Source organism: Salmo salar, chromosome ssa19, assembly GCF_905237065.1.
Source record: "Salmo salar chromosome ssa19, Ssal_v3.1, whole genome shotgun sequence".
In the NCBI taxonomy this organism is placed as follows: domain Eukaryota; kingdom Metazoa; phylum Chordata; class Actinopteri; order Salmoniformes; family Salmonidae; genus Salmo; species Salmo salar.
Window position 1 is genome coordinate 18,305,110 of NC_059460.1, and position 20,306 is coordinate 18,325,415.

The 20,306-nt window shown below is 44.0% G+C and overlaps 1 protein-coding gene across 2 annotated transcripts in view; it reads right to left on the minus strand.

Moving 5' to 3' along the window:
- Positions 1 to 20,306, minus strand: part of mkxa (mohawk homeobox a) — a 31,710-nt gene that overhangs the window by 6,809 nt on the left and 4,595 nt on the right. Inside the window, exons 3-6 of one of the 2 annotated variants that reach the window (XM_014157492.2) lie at positions 20,225 to 20,275; positions 19,890 to 20,049; positions 15,940 to 16,093; positions 14,080 to 14,421 (exon numbers count right to left, since the gene is read on the minus strand). In XM_014157492.2, the coding sequence (XP_014012967.1) occupies positions 14,080 to 14,421; positions 15,940 to 16,093; positions 19,890 to 20,049; positions 20,225 to 20,275 (707 nt within the window). The remainder of the gene's footprint in view (positions 1 to 14,079; positions 14,422 to 15,939; positions 16,094 to 19,889; positions 20,050 to 20,224; positions 20,276 to 20,306) is intronic. The other variant, XM_014157493.2, reaches the window with a different exon arrangement.

Sequence of the window (20,306 nt, forward strand, 5' to 3'; positions counted from 1 at the left end):
TTCCTTTCTCTCTTTTGGTTCTTATCTCTCGCTTCATCTCGAGTCTCTCCTCCTCTCTCTCACGCTCCCTCATTCCTTCTCTTTATCAGTCTCAACTGTGTTTTTTCTTTCTCTCTCTTTACTTCTCTCTCTGTCTTTCCTCTGACTGAAGTGACTAACAGTAACACGCTAGATTTAAGGTGCTTCAGATTGACCGTTCTCAAGCAGTCCAGCCAAAACAAATGCAATTATGTTTCTCCCTTTGATTTCACAAGGAAAAACTATATCTGTTATATGTCAAGAACTAGCATTTCTTCCACGGCGTCACAGGCCATTTAAAAGCCTTGAAATTATAACAGTGTTTTTTTCCTCTTCTCCTTCCTCTCCCTTTCCAGCTCTCTGAATTCTGACCAGATTGACTTTTGCTGACTCTATCTGACAATATTAGAGGAAATATTAGGCCTCATTCTCTTACTTTGATAGACTGGTGTAATACATGACAAGAATTTGCAGTGGTCTACTCTACATTACTAACTAGTGGAAATTATCCAATGGATTATGATCATTTCCTGGTTAGAAAAAGTGAAGGCACAATAACATAAGCTTGCTTCCCCTATTTTGATAGTGGGCGAGCAGGCACTTGGTTTGCTCTATTACTCAGGTGTCAATTGTTTAAGCTAATGTACGTAGCTAGCTAGTGCTGTAGACTCCAGCATATTCCATGTATCTCCATCTATTCTCTCGGATTAATACCAGTGCTACAGACAGGATTGGGACTGATTCAAATATGCTCCATTCATTCATTTAGTATAATAACAGGTATGTAATTACATCCCAATTACATTGTTTTCATGTGTTGGAGGTTGTTATGTTACTAAATTCAAATATTAGCTCAATATTTGCTATCGTGTCAGACAGTCAGGGAAGGCCTATTGATAGGTTGCCAATGACGACAAGCCATACAGCAGACAACAAAAACAATACTAGGGTATCATAGTGATAAAAAAAAAGATATATTTGTCTTACAGTTTCTTTAATCTGACTTTTCTGTTGTTTCCATTGCAACAGGCACACTCAATCAAGCAGATACAGTACATGTTTTTTTATGATTTTAAGAGTATTTGGACCCAGGTCTGGTCTGCAGAGCTCTCTGAGCAGCGAGGCTGTGAAGCGGCTGTGGGTTCCAGTTCAGTATGTTTCAGAGCAGGGCAGCCAGTGTCCAGATGCTATTCAATCCCCCCAATGTCCCATAAAAAACATGTTTGTGTGAGGCCTCCTGCAGCCTCGGAGCAGAGCGGAGGGTGTGGTCGCACGCGTCGTCTACCCAGAATCCCCCGAGACCCCGACCCGGCCAGAATACAATAGAGTCGAGTACATCCAATCGGAGCAGGCACACTTCCAACCTCCTTTGCCTAAAACATCTAAAACTCGGATTTTTTAAAACAAAAACGGTGCCAAAGAAACTATAAATTGTCAATAAATCATAGTGGAACCTTTAATTATTTGTATTTTCTTTTGGGGCTTTTTTCTCCTGCTTTGCTAAGGAACCGAAAGTCATGCAGTCGACTTTGCTGCTACCTTTCTGTTATACTGAAGTGATGGTTTCTGGTGTTGTGCTGAAGGTCCAAAAACACTAGCTCACTTAACATCACGGTGGGTAATAGAGGTTGAACACAGTGAAGAAAAACCTGAAACAAAACAAGCAAAAACGAACTGACAAATGAGACAGAGAATAGAGTACACCTGCTTAGAGAGGATGGGTATGTTTTATCACAACCAGCTGCTGCTGTTGTTAGCAACACACAACAATAAACACACCGCACCGGCCCGTGGTGCACAAACCAAAGGCTGCGCTAGATTAGTAGACAAAAAAAACACACACTCACGCACACGCAGTCAATGAGCTCAGCCTATTCCCCCTTTGGCTCCTGACAGCCAGACGAAAGAGAAGCGAGAAACACATCTCAGATGGGACGGACACAATCACAGACACCCCACTGATGCCAGAGGTCAACTGACCAATAGAGAGCTGGACAGCCCAATGATCACCCAATTATGTGACCCTGGTGACTGGAGAATGCCAATCAGTGAGCTATGACTCAGGAGTTACAGTATTAGCTTCTGTCCCAAATGGCACACTATTCTCTACATAGTGCACTACTTTCGACCAAAGCCCTTTGGGCTCTGGTCAAAAGTAGTGCACTACATATGGAAAAGGGTGCTATTTGGGAAGCATCCATATAGATGAGTAACTCTGACTGTTCCCGTCTCGAAGAGGGAAGAAACCGTTCAGACCACAACCAATCTTTCAGCACAACTTACTGGATAGGAAACATTATGGGACAACTTAACTCTCAGTTACTTTACAATAAGGTGAATGTGCAGACAATAGGAGTTCTTGCACAGATAAAAATGTACCAAATACGTTATCCAGTCATGATTGTTGCAACCGAGCTGTAAAAATATCTTCCTCTACCCATACCTAAAAAAAGAAATATGGACCCTACCTTTCTTCTCAAACAACAAACACACAACAGAGAGGAAAGAGAGTAAGGCAGACAAACACACAGACAAACTGTACAGACATGCTGTATAGACTGTCACTAGTGACACGGTGGAGGGCTTGGCTTTTTCCTATTCTTTTCCTGGTGGTTTTAAATGGTCTGTTCTTTTTTTATAATGTCAAGGGGAGTCTGTGAATGAAGTTAGGGATGTCTTGGCACTCCTCTCGCCATCCCTCCTTCCTTCCTTCTCTCCCTGGGGCAACGATCTCTGGGGCAACGATCCACTCCGAGGCTGGGGATCCATGGGCCCTTACTGGCACTGGCCTGGCCTGCCAGGACCCAGGGGCACACTGAGCCAGTTACACTCCGACATAGAGAAAAAGAGACAGAACTTATGGAAAATTAGCCGTCACTGCCTACTTTGCTTACAATGCCCTGGCTTTAAGTTCATAACTTTAACATTGTAAAAAGTAAGTTCAATGGCAGAGTCATGTCTTAAGTGTAGAACTAATAATGACTCAATAACACATGCTTTCTGGGAATCCTATGAAGTCCACAAGTTGTGGGTGGAGCTAGAAAGTTGGCTGTCAGAAGTATTACAATGTAAACGCACGTTTAATCCGTCTGTCTGCATATTTCAAGATATGGCATATGGGGGTGTAATGGGATACCCGATGGGTTGGACGATTCTCTTATCACTCATCTTGAAAAACCTAAACTAAAAACCTTGGAAATCAAGTTTCATTAACACAATGGAAAATATTGAAAGTGCGTCGGCAACGGAGAGAAACAAAATGGTGCAGTTTCAGGCCATATGGCAGAAAGGGATGCAGGCGCTGGAGATGGGGGTGACTGCCTGTGGGTCTGGGTAAGTTTGATGTAGTAGATGTTTCTATAATGTTGTCCTTTGTATGTGTATGTTTTGTATTGTTTATAAAAGATACAATTAAATCTTAAAAAAAAAAATATATTATTAAGGAAGTTCACAAAACCAGTGAGTAAGGCCAAAATAGGTATTCAAAAAATATGGCATTCTATTGTTTTATATTTTGCATAAACTTTTATACTCCAGTGAGATACAGTACATTAATCCAAACTAGCAGGCAATATTACAGAGTATTAGCATTCAAACCAGACCATTTCACCTTTCAAGGGATCCATCCCAAATAGCACCCTATTCCCTACATAGTGCACTACTTTTGACCAAAGCCCTGTGGGCCCTGATCAAAAGTACACACTAGGGTTCCTCAAGGTTTCTTTGGGAAGGGTGATGGTTCTATGTGGAACCACACTGACCCAAAGCCCTGTAATGGCTCTTTGCAGTTCAGTAAAGGGTTCTTTCCTCTTTTAGTGATAATTCAAATGTAGAGGCGGCGGCTCAATATAATATTTTGGGGCGTGGTTTTCTCACAGCTCTTTTTGTGTAACAGTAAGTGAGTGTGTCATTCCAGTTGATCTAATCTGTCGGGTTCTGCTATTATAGGATTATGGCCAGCGATGATGTTTTGTGAAAAACGTCTGTATGGCCTTTGGTCAATTGAGAACGGTTGACTAAGTCAACCGTTGCTGTTGCAGCGCTAGCACACCCGTTGCAACACCCGTTGCAGCGCTAGCACACCTGATTCAACTTGTTAATAAACACAATAATAAAACCAATGGAAATTTTACAGTATAATATGGCTATTCAAATCAGAATTTAAAAAACTGTTTGGTTCTACAAAGAACCATAAAAAAACAATTCAATATAGCACCAAAAAGGGTGGTAAACATAGCGGAACCATTTTTTGGTGCTAAATACAACCTTTTTTAATGGTTCTTTAGAGCATACAGGTTCATTTAGAACCTTATGAGGAGGATTTTTTATAGAACCTTCAAAAAAAGGTTCCATATACAGTGAGGGAAAAAAGTATTTGATCCCCTGCTGATTTTGTACGTTTGCCCACTGACAAAGAAATGATCAGTCTATAATTTTAATGGTAGGTTTATTTGAACAGTGAGAGACAGAATAACAACAACAAAAAATCCAGAAAAACGCATGTCAAAAATGTTATAAATTGATTTGCATTTTAATGAGGGAAATAAGTATTTGACCCCTCTGCAAAACATGACTTAGTACTTGGTGGCAAAACCCTTGTTGGCAATCACAGAGGTCAGACATTTCTTGTAGTTGGCCACCAGGTTTGCACACATCTCAGGAGGGATTTCGTCCCACTCCTCTTTGCAGATCTTCTCCAAGTCATTAAGGTTTCGAGGCTGACGTTTGGCAACTCGAACCTTCAGCTCCCTCCACAGATTTTCTATGGGATTAAGGTCTGGAGACTGGCTAGGCCACTCCAGGACCTTAATGTGCTTCTTCTTGAGCGACTCCTTTGTTGCCTTGGCCGTGTGTTTTGGGTCATTGTCATGCTGGAATACCCATCCACGACTCATTTTTAATGCCCTGGCTGAGGGAAGGAGGTTCTCACACAAGATTTGGCGGTACATGGCCCCGTCCATCGTCCCTTTGATGCGGTGAAGTTGTCCTGTCCCCTTAGCAGAAAAACACCCCCAAAGCATAATGTTTCCACCTCCATGTTTGACGGTGGGGATGGTGTTCTTGGGGTCATAGGCAGCATTCCTCCTCCTCCAAACACGGCAAGTTGAGTTGATGCCAAAGAGCTCCATTTTGGTCTCATCTGACCACAACACTTTCACCCAGTTGTCCTCTGAATCATTCAGATGTTCATTGGCAAACTTCAGATGAGCATGTATATGTGCTTTCTTGAGCAGGGGGACCTTGCGGGCACTGCAGGATTTCAGTCCTTCACGGCGTAGTGTGTTACCAATTGTTTTCTTGGTGACTATGGTCCCAGCTGCCTTGAGATCATTGACAAGGTCCTCCCGTGTAGTTCTGGGCTGATTCCTCACCGTTCTCATGATCATTGCAACTCCACGAGGTGAGATCTTGCATGGAGCCCCAGGCCGAGGGAGATTGACAGTTCTTTTGTGTTTCTTCCATTTGCGAATAATCGCACCAACTGCTGTCACCTTCTCACCAAGCTGCTTGGCGATGGTCTTGTAGCCCATTCCAGCCTTGTGTAGGTCTACAATCTTGTCCCTGACATCCTTGGAGAGCTCTTTGGTCTTGGCCATGGTGGAGAGTTTGGAATCTGATTGATTGATTGATTCTGTGGACAGGTGTCTTTTATAGAGGTAACAAACTGAGATTAGGAGCACTCCCTTTAAGAGTGTGCTCCTAATCTCAGCTCGTTACCTGTATAAAAACACCTGGGAGCCAGAAATCTTTCTGATTGAGAGGGGGTCAAATACTTATTTCCCTCATTATAATGCAAATAAATGTATAATATTTTTGACATGCGTTTTTCTGGATTTTTGTTGTTGTTATTCTGTCTCTCACTGTTCAAATAAACCTACCATTAAAATTATAGACTGATCATTTCTTTGTCAGTGGGCAAACGTACAAAATCAGCAGGGGATCAAATACTTTTTTCCCTCACTGTAGCACCAAAAAGGGTTACATTATGGTTACAAGCCAAATAAACCTTATTTGGCACAATTTAGAACCATTTGTTTTTAGTGTGTAGTGCACTATATAGGGAATAATCTGCTGCATGGGATGCACTCTAGGTTTCAGATTTTCAGCCCATAAATCTATCACGGCTGCAGCATGTAGCTGAGTTGAATAATCCTCTGGTAAGTCGTAAATTTATGGCCACAGAGGAGCCATTGTACTGGGAGGAATGGTATGTGTCCCAAATGGCACCCAATTTTCTATTTTACGAACTACTTTTGACCAGAGCCCATAGGACTTTGGTCAAAAGTAGTGCACTACATAGGGAATAGGATTCCATTTGGGGCACATACCTGGATTCAGGTCAGAAGTCACTGTAAACAATTCCTGCTAGTTTGTAAATGTTACATTATTGTCCTCTTTCTGGTAAGAACCACAGATCTTGCTGTAGGTAGGTGCATGCAATAACAGGTACCTATTAATAATCTAGTAGTAGTAGTAATAACATCCAGGCTATCTGAGTTTAGATATAATAGACATTAACAATCCCAGATCCAGCTAGATACATCAACTATAATATCAGAAATATGCTCCCTGTAGAACTGTTTTAAAACGGCTTGGCCTGTCCTTTTTCCACGACGTCTGCGAAGCAGATGACACGGACCACGACATTCTCAGACCACGATGCATCATTCAGTGATGGGGGGGGGGGGGAGATAAAAACATTCCCAAAATAGGAATCACACTTTGTCTTTGGAGATGAAGAAATACTAAGTGATTGGTGTGTTTAAACATGGCTGTGTCTCAGAGCGTCTGAGTGTTTACCAGTGGCTTAAACACTAGCTAATCAGAGTCACATCGCCAGCCAAATGAGAGGGTTAGAGAGAAGCGCCTTTCAATCAGAAAGTAAATACATTGTTAACTAAAGTGCTCCTTTTGTGTGGTGTGTGTGTGTGTGTGTGTGTGTGTGTGTGTGTGTGTGTGTGTGTGTGTGTGTGTGTGTGTGTGTGTGTGTGTGTGTGTGTGTGTGTGTGTGTGTGTGTGTGTGTGTGTGTGTGTGTGTGTGTGTGTGTGTGCTGCCAGGCAATGTGAACTAAAAGAGAAACGTCAACCATCATCATCAGAACCTTGGAAGATCAGAACCTCGGCAGGGATGAGCGTGACAGAGATTCATACATGTCTGCCTGCCGCAGATGGTTGGCACGGAAACGGTCATCACGACAGCGAGCTCCGCTCTTCCTGCTGTTAGAGATTGAGGTTAGATTTGTACACCAGCTCTATCGGAGCCATGTCTGATATCTGTGGATCAGTTCGTGCATACTTCAAAAACACTGACCGAACAACCACAGAGGAGTATGGGTCGCTGGGGACGTATGAATATGGTAACGATATCCCCCGATGACGTTGAACGAGCGGTTGAGGTGAGTCTCAGAACGGGCCTCATGGTTAAACTATCCAACAGATGCCTTATCATTATCCTCTGTTGGATTGAACAGGTACAGGCAAAACAACATGGTGCTCTGAACCACAGAGCTGGAGTTATTTCCGCTCCAAGTCTTTCTCAATAATCCTGGTCCTTTAAGACAAATAGAAGTTGTTTGCAGTACACAAAAAGCACAGAAAAAAAAAGAATATACACCAAACTCTTGTGTAAACACAATTTGCTTTGGATTTTTAAGTGTTTTCTTGGACTAAAATAGCCCATTCTGGAGTTAGAACACAAATGATATGTTTGCTGTGCACTCTCAGCATCATTACGTTGCAATTTCCTCACAGTGGGTTGAAACTCAAGGCCCTTACATAGTGTTTGTGTGTGTGTGTGGTACGTCCATGAGAGAGCCTTGACCGTTCAGACCACTCCTGGTCACACCTTCTCCTCTGTCATTAAAAAGATTCCGCAGCCGTCCCATGAGAACACTACTGTGGACAATTGTTTGAGGCATGAGGCTGTTCTTTTATTTTTTTTAAATAGAACCAATTTGTGTTTTGTGTGGACTCGGGGTGAGTGAGTCAGTTAACCCAGCTGTATTTTGTGATCTGCTGATTGTTGGGTTCTGCTGCCTGCGTGTTTTTGGGCGCTCCTCAAACCTTGACGCTGATGACTTAAAAACGATCATTTTGAGAAATGCCTCACATTAATCTCCACTCCTGACGTCTATGTTAGGAGTTTCACTATAAACAGAGCCTGGGTGATGGTTGTCAGTTCACACTTTACTTCTCTATGCAACCGATTGTTCCAGTCTGAATGAACCAGGCTCGTTCTGTTCTCTTCTGTTCTGTTAGCATCACATCCAGTTTCTGTCTGGTTGGTGGCGGCTAACATTTATCTCATAAATATAAAACCAGCCCAACCGAACCGAACCCAGCCCTCCTTTTCTTTCCATGTACTTATCCACACACACACCCTTCTTACACCCACAACATCAAGCCAAGATAAAGATCGGCATCTAGCCAGGATTCCACTTCTGTCTGTCACCATGAGCACTACCCACCACGCCCACAGAGATACAATGATGCTAACACCTACATCACAGTAGATTCTCTTCTCTACACTACAGCAGGCCCTGCTTTTTGGAAAGGACCTGATTTACTTCACTTCTTAACATCGCATTATGAATGTTCTAGAAGAGATGGTTTAGTCTGTGTGGAAAAGGCTGTATTCTACCGGACACATCAGCACTTACTCACTCATTCCAGCCTTTCAACTGAAAACCACTGACTGATGGACAGAGATAAAGAGAGAAAGGTCAGTGCCAGGGATGGGATCCCCCCTTTTCTACTTATTCTAAAAGTTAAGATCTTTCACGCACACACACAAGACCTTAGTGAGTCTTGGCTGCTGGGTTGTTCTTTTGGAACAGCCTCTGTCCTCCTCCCTCCCTCCCTCCATCCCTCCTCATCCCTCCTTTATTATTACGAAAGGGTGGAAAGAAGGATCCGTGGCCAGTCCTCCCGTCCCTGCCTGCACTAGCTGGATTCCTAAAATGAGTCTCATCTACTGCAAGTGGAATCCACATCCATCAATGTCACACAGAGGCTTATTGTCCCCCTACAGACCCAGTAAAGTATTGTATTCTCAGCTCGCTGTGGCCGCCTAACGCTAGTGTCATCTAAATGACATATTCTCCCATCACTCCACGAATGCTACGTTCAGTGACATTTCTCTTTTCTAAAATCGAATGTTTCCGACTTTCCACCCGTTCAACGGAATTGTACTGCTGCTGTATAAAGCATTACAGTACTTTGCTTATTTTATAAACGAGCTGAGAGGAATGGAGGATTCAAACTGCATATACAGTACTATAGCTCATTAGACGAGATGAAAAGCTGACCAGCTCCACTGATAATGTTCAAGACCTTTTCTTTTTCTTTCCTGATATAACCGAAACCGTGTGAAACAGTAAACATTACAGATGGTGGACACACTCTCTCTGTCATCATTCTAAAGCACCTCCCGTGTCGGGCTGGTAGCTAAGCTACTAAACTACTAACCCTTTCCATTTAGGGAGATGGGATTTATAAGTGCCTTTTAAACAGATTTTTAAACAGCGTACACACATAGACTACAGTACAATTCTCCTGGATTGAATAACTGTCTTGCATTGCTGTGACCTAATTCAACAAACCTCTATGAGTCCCCGGGGTCCTGTCAAACACTACTGTTTTCATTTAACATATTTTGTAATCGTTAAATGTTGCCTGCTAGCATTTGTAACAAGTCACTTTAATGCTATAAAATACAGGTGAGCTTGAATCTTAACGCGTTGTGTGTCCTGGAAACGTCTTGAGCAACCTATCTGTCTGAGAAAATGGGAGAATGGAAAAAGTGTGTTCTTCTCGAAATTACTGAGACGTTTTGGCCCTCTGAAATATCGCAAACACATAAAACATATTTATCACTATTTAGTAGTAAAATGCTGTCATGGTATTAAAACACAAACAATGCGAGTTTGAAATTGAAATGACACAATTAGGGAAATAGACAGTAATTTCCCATTTTATTCTTCTTGATCGATCCACTTATCTAATCTAAAACAGAACCTATAAAAGCTCATTTTTAGGAAACTTGGCTAAACAAACCAAGTGTTTAGTAAATAACAAAAAAGGCCACCATTACCTTAATGTGACCGAGTGAAAAAAAGTAAGTAAGCACAAATGAAGTAAAATGTTGGTGATTTATCATATGTGCTTAGTTGTACAGTACATTAGACCGAAGCAGAACAGAACCTGAGAAAATGTACCACTGTCAAACCTCTGAAAAATCTCTACCCCAGATCTCTGACTCTCCCCTTTCACAGAAACGTTGAGAATTATTTGCCGTATAATGATCTATATCATACCGGACAGGGCAAAATCTGGTAGTGAGCAAAAAGAAAAACATTCAGCTAGATTCATGCCATTTAATATGCCATTAAAGGGTAATTTGGCATGAAACCCCTGGCATGTGCATTGGAATTCTACTGCTCCTTGTTTTCAATAATATTACCAACAGGGTTTTACAGAGATCTTTTATTTTGTATCGTCAAGCAAAAAAAAAAAAAGGCTATTGGTTTTTCCACTAAGTGCGGGACAAAGTAAAAGTGCGTCCCAAATGGCACCCTATTATCTATGTAGTGCACTACTTTTGATCAGAGCCCATAGGGAATAGGCCAGGGTGTAGGGAATAGGGTGTCATTTGGAACGCTGTCAGAGTAAATCTACACTCACCATCTCCTGCCACGTTCGGCTGCTCTCTGAAGTCATAGATAAAACCCAGGGCTGATGCCAGACATCCACCAATTCTCCCATTAATGGACATTTATCCAATGGGATCCCAATCGGTGGGCACGGCACTTTGGCTTACGCGAATCAGAAGTGAAGCAGAGGTAGGGGCTTATAAGGAATGTGCCAGTGCCAGTGCCAAGAACTCAAGAGAGTTCATTCTCTCCATCTCCTACAGCCTAGGTTTGACGCACAAACACACCTACGGCCCGGGAAGCTCAGCTCGGGCCTGAAATTTCAGACACTCTGTAATTGTCAAAAAGCTGAGGAATTCTTTCACTACAAAAATATCTGGAATATTCAGACAGGGGAGAAAATCTCCAGAGGAAATTATGCAAACTGGAGCTTAACTTGAGGAGTTGTTTTGAATCCAAACAATAACAGCTATTTCTCTCTCTCTCTCACTCTCACTCACTCACTCACTAATGAAGAGGGGCTAGCAGGTGTTCGCGTGAAAATTCCCCTGAGACCAAGCCTCCAGGAACTTTCCGTGTGTCAGGATTCAAGTTCCCTTCTCTTCTCGCATGTAACAAAAGAGAAACCGTTCACAATCATGCCTGGCTGGCCAGCCCAGAATCCCAAGAGGGAGACGACATTATATTTACCATGGAGATAAAATAGTTACTTTCTATTAAAACATTATGCGGGCCAGGTAAATTATTCCTTCTTACTATTTCTTGTTAAATCGTTGGGTGGGAGGGAGGGTGGATTGGGGTGTCTGTGATGAAGCTTAAGCTAAGCCACTCTGTCTGTCGGTCCTTATCTCTCTCTCGGTCTATCTCGGTCTGCGTCTGGCTGGTGACTGACGTGCTCAGCAGGTGACTTAGTGAAAGACAGAGATGTTTCGGGTCAGGGAGTTAAGGATCTGATCGGGGCAGAAGATTGTAACAGTCGTGATCGGTGGACTGTTGCATTGGACAGCCTCCCTTATCCGGCTTATACATACACTTCAAACTCCTCTCCGTTCCTTCGCACAGAGATAACGCAAAACACGTTTAGCCCCCCCATCTCCCACTCCTCCACCTCAATCCGAATTCCCTACAGGCACTTTTTAATACTGAACTGTATACACAGAATAGTGAAAACATTATTATCAGTTATGACGTCTTCTTTGGAACAAAGGCCCAGTTGTTCTCGAACTAAAGAAGAACTGTCAGAACTCCATGCAGTGAGATTAGGTCTGATTGGTAACAGCACCTGCAAGCTGTGGCTGAAACGCCATGACACCATGAACCCTTCATAACACGCAGCACAAACAGCCGTTCTGATATCCAAGGCCAACCCACAGGCACCAAAACCAGGGGTTAAGGGACTGCACTGTGATAAATGCATATGCCAAGAGGAATACTCCCACGCACACTTGTTCGTTTATCCACCTCGCCACTGGTTTGTATTACTTCAGCTTGGGTTTTTGTTTTATTTGCACTGAGCCCCTGCTCACGATCACACGCGCTGGCACGCACACACACACACACACACACGTCTGCCCGGTTCTCTCTCTCTCATGCCAAACAGTAGTCAGTATGAGCATGTTACACATGGTCTTGTTGTGTCTCTGGTGTTAAACCCTAAAACCCAGTTAGAGGGGAGAGGGGGAGTTAGGGGGAATTCACAGTGTACTTGACATAAGGAGGCAAACCTAAGAGAGGGCGAGGCCAGGCTATCTCTGTTGGTGTGAACAGAACACATAGAGAGCGGTATATTAGACTTAGGTAAGGTCCCAAACTAAGTAGGGAATAGGGTGCAATTTGCAACATAGACTTAAAGTAACCGTCCAGTGAAAATCTCACTTTTAAAAGTGAATATTCTGTTACCCCATACCCAACATACTAAAAGGCACTCCCACATCAGAGCTATCAGTTTGCAGGTGCATGGTGAACAGAGAGATACCTTAGAATAAAATCATATCCTACAGCTACCTAGGAGGTCCATTAGAGTAGCCACAAGTACCTTATTAACTTTCACACGTCTGAAATGAAAGAAGAGTGTGAGAACAGGTGATCTCTTGTGATTGCATGGGATCATATGTGAAGTTGTGATAACGTGACAAAATGTGAAAGCAACGTGATAACATGAAACTACACATGAAAAAATAAATGTGACATGGGGATGCAAAATTTCAACATGTGATACCATGAAACCACAAAATTGAGGATGTGTGAAAACATGATCTCATGTGAAGTAAATGTGACAACATGGGGATGCAAAAGTTTTTCACTTGTGAAAATGCAACCCAACACGTGAGAGTTCGATTTTCACATGTGAAAGTTTTAGCACAACATGTGAAAACAGCTATTTCACATGTAAAAATACCACAAATGGTTTATGGGTTTTCTTAATCAATGACAATATGATTACATATGACATTATCACTTACTATTAGCTTTTCAATATGACCCCACCTAGGATGTGAAGTCTGTCGAGGTTCTCTAAACATTCATTACCTATAATACATCTCTGCTCTTAGCAAAATAGTACCATCTGCACCGCTGTTTTATTAACAGTTAATCTGACTATTCTCTCATTATTGATTTAATTGACTTATTTCAACAATTTGAAGGTTTTCTGTATAGTTGTTTATTGTTGACGAGGCATATTAATATGTTTTAATGTTACTCCTGAATCACCGTGATAAATGGAATCGTTTTTCTTTGAGTGTATTTTTTAACAAAGCTGAGATTTACTTTACTTGAGTCTAAAGTGTAGGAATACAGGTGAAATCGGTCATGGTGGCGTAGCAGGAAGATCAGAGTGCCGTGAACCAAAAGGTGGTGAGTTCAAAACCCAGGTGAGGACATGTTGAAAAATACTTACTCTATAAATAAACATTCACAATGTAATCATGTATGTTAAAAACGCTGTGACAGCGTGATGTTCCGGGGACATCTGTATGTTAAAACCACTGTTTGTGTGTGCATACTAATGACTCATTTTTGTTTGCAGGGCATCACCTGGGAAATCTCAAGTGTGAAAAATATTCACGTGTGAAAAATGTAACCCACGTGAAAGGTTATATGACATACCATCACGTGGAGTGTTCCTCAAAACACATAGTTTCACATGTGCAAAAAATGAAATCATATTGTTTTTCTATAAGGGGAAAACCAGAACCAGGCTGTTGAAACAAGACAACAGGGAGTGGAACAGCAATGGAACACCGTCACGGCGCCCAAGAACGTCTTCCTCACAACGAACGGGCCAGATGGGCCTGAGGGCAGGGGAATTAAAACCAAAATGTGCGGATGGGGACAGAAAAAGAGAAAAAGAGAGAGGCAGCAGCTAAATATTAAGGAAAGAATGTGAGAAGGAATGTAGGATTCTTACCAGCTCGATAAACAAAGTTTGCCTCGGTTTCTGAGGACGACGGGGAGAGGAGATCGTCGTCATACTCGTTGGAGCTGAAGGATCCCGAGTGGTTCCTCTTCCTGGCGTCCATGACGCCGTTGGCCACCATCACGTGTCTCAGCGAGTCGTTAAGGTACCGGTGAAGCAAGCTGCTCTTGTACTTAGGAGGCGGAGTCACGTAGTCCTCGGCCAATGAGGCGGCGTCAGCGGCTCGGAGCCCCGTCCCCATCATGGTGGCACCCTCTTTCTTGATGACGCTCTGGTACATGGGCTTGCTGAACTCGCCACCGCTCGTCTGCATACGCTGAGGGTTGTCCCCGTCTGCAACACCAGGGGGCGCCACCAGGGAGAATCCAGACAGCGAAGAGCGAAATCAATGAAAAACACATTTAGTTCCTCTGTCTGTACGCCCTCCAGTTGGCAGGGCTTCAACCAGCTACAGTGAAGACCTCAGCCGTCAGCTTAAGACCAAGGCATTACCAAACCATGACGGATGGTAGATCATTTCCTCTCTATCAAAAGCACATTGCTGTTATCCTTTTCAGAAATAAATAATTTCCAGGGAGCTCTTTGCAGCCGAGATTGAATTAAAATATTGGCCCCCACCTGATGAAAAAAAATACAGAAAATATAACATGGTGCTGAAAAACAGATCCCCTCTCGGGATGGGGGAAATCAAGAGAGCGCCACTGAAAATGATTTGGGCAGGTCTGAGTTTTGATTCAGTCTGGGTAAAATTATAATTATAGCTTATATCAGAAACACATGAACATATTTCCTTCCCCTGCTTCCCGAGGTAGATGTTTCAGGTGTATAGTCCAGGTGTACATCGTACATCTGAAAATGATGTTGAAATCCTCAGGTTCCTTTTTTTAAGCCTGAGACATCTCTTTCATGGACATAAACCTGAGCTACAGGTGACCTTTAACCTCCCTCAGTCTGACCCCTTCCTGTTGAGGCGTTGCCACGGCAACCCCGCTGACACTGAGGTGACGTGTCCAACAGTGAGGTCCTGACAGTGAGACTGAGTGGTTACAGGGTCACTGTAACGTCTCCTCAGTCACATCACTAACTCCTGGAGCAACAGTACGTGCATCCCAAATGGCTATATAGTGCACTACTTTTGACCAGAGCCCTATATAAACAATTTATTACAACGCCATGCAAACTGAAGACTGCAAAATAAAGACATTCCACCCTGCCCACACTGTGTGTCTCTCCTCCTCAACAAACCTAATTAGGGCTTAAAAGACTGAGTGACACCACAGTACAGTGCATGGGTGTTCTTCTGGGTCACAGAAAAGAGCTGAGAGAGAGAGAGAGAGAGCGAGAGAGAGAGCGAGAGAGAGAGAGCAATAAATACACGTATGACAGAGCCTCTCATTACCAATTGCAGGCTGGGATCTGAAGGGGAAGCTAGTCTTCAGCCCTGCTAGTGCCGTAGGGTGTCTTAATGACAGTGTGTCACAGCTTCTGAGCGTCAGCGTCTTTCTACCAGGACACGCGGCGTGCGTCCCAAATGAGATGGGCCCTGGTCAAAAGTAGCGCACTGCATAGGGAATAGGGTGCAATTTGAGACACAGCCACAGACAGGCCATTTATAAATGCCAGTGCATGTCCCTGCATAACGGGATCCTACTTCGGCGCTGGAGCTGTCGGATACGAGGCAGTAGTAAGGAGGATGGAAATGGTTGTGTTTGGCTGAGCTCGTTTTCCCAGGTAGAGACATGATATGAGATATGTGATAAGTGGGCACTGACATTGAGGGTTATATCTTCACGAGATAGACATACGATGTTGTAATATGACAGGTTGGCGGCGAGGAGAGCGTTAGCCTACCTTCTGAGCAGGTATCATCGCTGCTGACACTCAGTCTCTCTGCGTTTCCCTGGACATATTTGTTGTAGAGTTTGATGCGCAGCGCCCAGCTCAGATCTGGCTGTCTCACTGTGTTCTTCAGCCTCCGCCTGGCGTTGGCAAACCAGTTAGACACCTGAGGGAGGGAGGGAGGGAGGGAGGGAGGGAGGAGGAGGGAGGGAGGGAGGGAGGGAGGAGGGAGGGAGGGAGGGAGGGAGGGAGGGAGAGCAAGCGAGAGTGCAAAAGTAAGAGAGAAAGTGAGACAAAAAACAGAGAGAGAGAGAGAGGGAGAGAGGAGAAAGAGAGGAACCGAGACAGACAGAGAAACAAAGAGAGAGAGCAAAGTACAAGGAGAGTTAGAGAGAGCGCGCGAGAGAGAGAAGAACAGAGAGAAAAGGGAAGAAAAATAGAAATCGCTGTTATTGTTTGGATTCAAAACACCTCCACATCCATGACAAAACAAAGACTATCCTGTAGGAAAATGTCTGCTGTCCCTCCCTCCCTCCGGCAGGCCTTACCCCGGGTACGAGAGAGGCGGAGAGACAGAGTCGGGTTGCAACACGGCAGACCCCGATACCCATAATACCGCAGAAGCAGAAGTCTCTGAGACATCCCAGACACGCAGGGGAAATGGATCGAGAGAATCAGCAAGAAAACACTGCAACATTCATCTAGTCTAGTCCTCTATAGTCCTCTAGTCCATATCAAAGGCTTTCAAAATGTCATTCACAACCATTTAACACCCCTAAACGCTAGACAGGCCCAGCAAATGTAACGATTCATTAAATTATTTCCAACCCAACATACCCAGTCATATGTGCTTATTCTGGATTCCACCAAACTCTTTCTAATAAGACTTTTTTGAATGCAATAAAATGATACTCAACCCTGCCTTCTTCATTCCACAAGAACCAGAGACCATTACAAGTTCTACTGGAATAACTTTTCATGCTCAATACACTTCAAGCGACTTATGAAAGAGTTGGACCGGCAGTATGCTAGAGTACTTATTTTCGGATCTTTCCTATGTTTCAGTATCATGTTTCTCGTTAACTAATAAAGTCCCACGTCCCTTTGTCTCTGGCCGAGGACACGTCACACCAGGGGCCTAAGCTGAAGCATCCACATGTGGCTTGGAGAGGGCTGAGAGAGACTGAGAGAGCACTTAGAGAGTAGAGAGGTCTGAAGCGGCTTGCTAATGAGACTGCAAGAAAAGATGTCTGTCACTAAGACTGAGACTGGGGGAGGATGGATGGGTGGATCGCTTGGGCTTGCGTCCCAAATAGCACCCTATTCCCCTATATAGTGCACTACTTTTGACCAGGGCCCATTAGGCTCTTGTCAGAAGTAATGCAGTATGTAGGGATAAGGGGGCCTTTTTGGACGCACCCACAGTCACAGTGCCGGGGTTCCCACCACAGACATCAAACACAGTGTTATGCCACCACATGGTGCATCACCTTGTTCCTGGTTCCTGTCCTGTGGCATACAGACAGGTCACAGACAGAGTGAATATAGCATGACCTTTCACCCCCCCCCGTATGGGGTGTGTGGTGAGGTGGGCCTGTGTGTGTGTGTGTGTGTGTGTGTGTGTGTGTGTGTGTGTGTGTGTGTGTGTGTGTGTGTGTGTGTGTGTGTGTTTGTGTGTGTGTGTGTGTGTGTGTGTTCCATGCAAAGCATTCTTCTGTGATGTGCTCACACTCCGAAAACAAATGGCTTCATTAGAACCAAAATTAAAAACAGATTAGGCAACTGACGCAGACAGACCTCTCTCTCTACCTTCCCATCTCTCTCTCTCTCTCTCTACCTTCCCATCTCCCTCTCTCTCTCTCTACCTTCCCATCTCTCTCTCTCTCTCTCTACCTTCCCATCTCTCTCTCTCTCTCTCTACCTTCCCATCTCCCTCTCTCTCTCTCTACCTTCCCATCTCTCTCTCTCTCTCTCTACCTTCCCATCTCTCTCTCTCTCTCTCTACCTTCCCATCTCTCTCTCTCTCTCTCTACCTTCCCATCTCTCTCTCTCTCTCTCTCTCTCTCTCTCTACGTTCCCATCTCTCTCTCTCTCTCTCTACCTTCCCATCTCCCTCTCTCTCTCTCTACCTTCCCATCTCTCCTCTCTCTACCTTCCCATCTCTCTCTCTCTCTCTCTCTACCTTCCCATCTCTCTCTCTCTACCTTCCCACTCTCTCTCTCTCTCTCTCTCTCTCTCTCTACGTTCCCATTCTCTCTCTCTCTCTACCTTCCCATCTCTCTCTCTCTCTCTCTCTCTCTACCTTCCCATCTCTCTCTCTCTACCTTCCCATCTCTCTCTCTCTCTCTCTCTCTCTCTCTCTCTCTCTCTCTCTCTCTCTCTCTCTCTACCTTCCCATCTCTCTCTCTCTACCTTCCCATCTCTCTCTCTCTCTCTCTCTCTACCTTCCCATCTCTCTCTCTCTACCTTCCCATCTCTCTCTCTCTTCTCTCTCTCTCTACCTTCCCACTCTCTCTCTCTCTCTCTACCTTCCCATCTCTCTCTCTCTACCTTCCCATCTCTCTATCTCTCTCTCTCTACCTTCCCATCTCTCTCTCTCTACCTTCCCATTCTCTCTCTCTCTCTCTCTACCTTCCCATCTCTCTCTCTCTACCTTCCCATCTCTCTCTCTCTCTCTCTACCTTCCCATCTCTCTCTCTCTACCTTCCCATTCTCTCTCTCTCTACCTTCCCATCTCTCTCTCTCTACCTTCCCATTCTCTCTCTCTCTACCTTCCCATCTCTCTCTCTCTACCTTCCCATCTCTCTCTCTCTACCTTCCCATCTCTCTCTCTCTACCTTCCCATCTCTCTCTCTCTCTCTACCTTCCCATCTCTCTCTCTCTACCTTCCCATCTCTCTCTCTCTACCTTCCCATCTCTCTCTCTCTCTCTCTCTCTCTCTACCTTCCCATCTCTCTCTCTCGCTCTGTCTCTCTCTCTCTCTCTCTACCTTCCCATCTCTCTCTCTCGCTCTCTCTCTCTCTCTCTCTCTCTCTCTCTCTACCTTCCCATCTCTCTCTCTCTCTCTCTCTCTCTACCTTCCCATCTCCCTCTCTCTCTCTCTACCTTCCCATCTCTATCTCTCTCTCCCTCTCTCTCATATTAATGACATTGTGTTATGTCCAGATGACATAGCAGCATAGTCCCATGTCAGACAGAAGATACTGTAGGGAGGAGCTCAGCTCAACGTCTGACAGTTGTAGCCTACTGTTGCTGCTCTGTCTGTCTGTCTGTCTGTCTGTCTGTCTGTCTGTCTGTCTGTCTGTCTGTCTGTCTGTCTGTCTGTCTGTCTGTCTGTCTGTCTGTCTGTCTGTCTGTCTGTCTGTCTCTCTCTCTCTTCTCTCTGTCTCTCTCGGTCTCTCTCTGTCTCTGTCTCTCTCTGTCTCTCTCTGTCTCTCTCTGTCTCTCTCTCTCGGTCTCTCTCTCTCGGTCTCTCTCTGTCTCGGTCTCTCTCTGTCTCTCTCTCTCGGTCTCTCTCTGTCTCTCTCTCTCTCTGTCGCTTTCTCTGGGGTTTGTCACTTTATGATGAAAACCCAGTAATCTAGAGGAACACCATGCTCTATGACTCACAAAACTAAAAGGCCACCTAAGTACAAGCTGGCTATTTACAAAGACAAGTAGGCTATAACATGGAGGAGATGATGCCAAGGTCAATGTTGTCCATAATGAAAACCAGAAGGTTAAATACAGATGGAGAATTCATACAGAATGAATTCTGTGACAATTAAAATGTAGGTACACTAGAATGATGTAGGCTTCATTGTAATGAGGCCTTTTCACTATTATAATGATTTATCTATATACGTATTTTAATTTCAATGCAATATCATCTCAACAACAATCAGATTATAAATGACATTGTGGTTAAACGGTTCTTCTAATGGAACTTTCATGAAATATCTCAAATAAGAGAAAATAAATACCTGGACCAAGGTCATTTGAGAGCTGAGGGCTAGCAGGATTTTCTCTGTCTTAGTGGGGTATGGGTTGTCCCTGTGTTTGTAGAGCCACTGCTTCAGAGGCCGAGCCATGTCCTGTAGAGCCTGGCGCTTGTGTCGCACCTTCCCACCGTTCTGACGGCCCCTGCACGAGAGAGAGAGAGAGAGAGAGCAACAACTGTGTCACTCATTGCTCTAGAGAAAATAAGCCTAAAAATTGAATTGAGGCCCATGCACATACAAAAATGTAATTCTAAAACAAACCTACATAGAAAAAAAGATATTCTTGATGGGAATTTATGGGGAATAGTAGTACATACTTTTCAGATTTTGTTTTCATAACGTAGTTGTCAAGGTTGCAGACTGTAGGCCTATAAGAAATTGACATAATGAAACAATAGT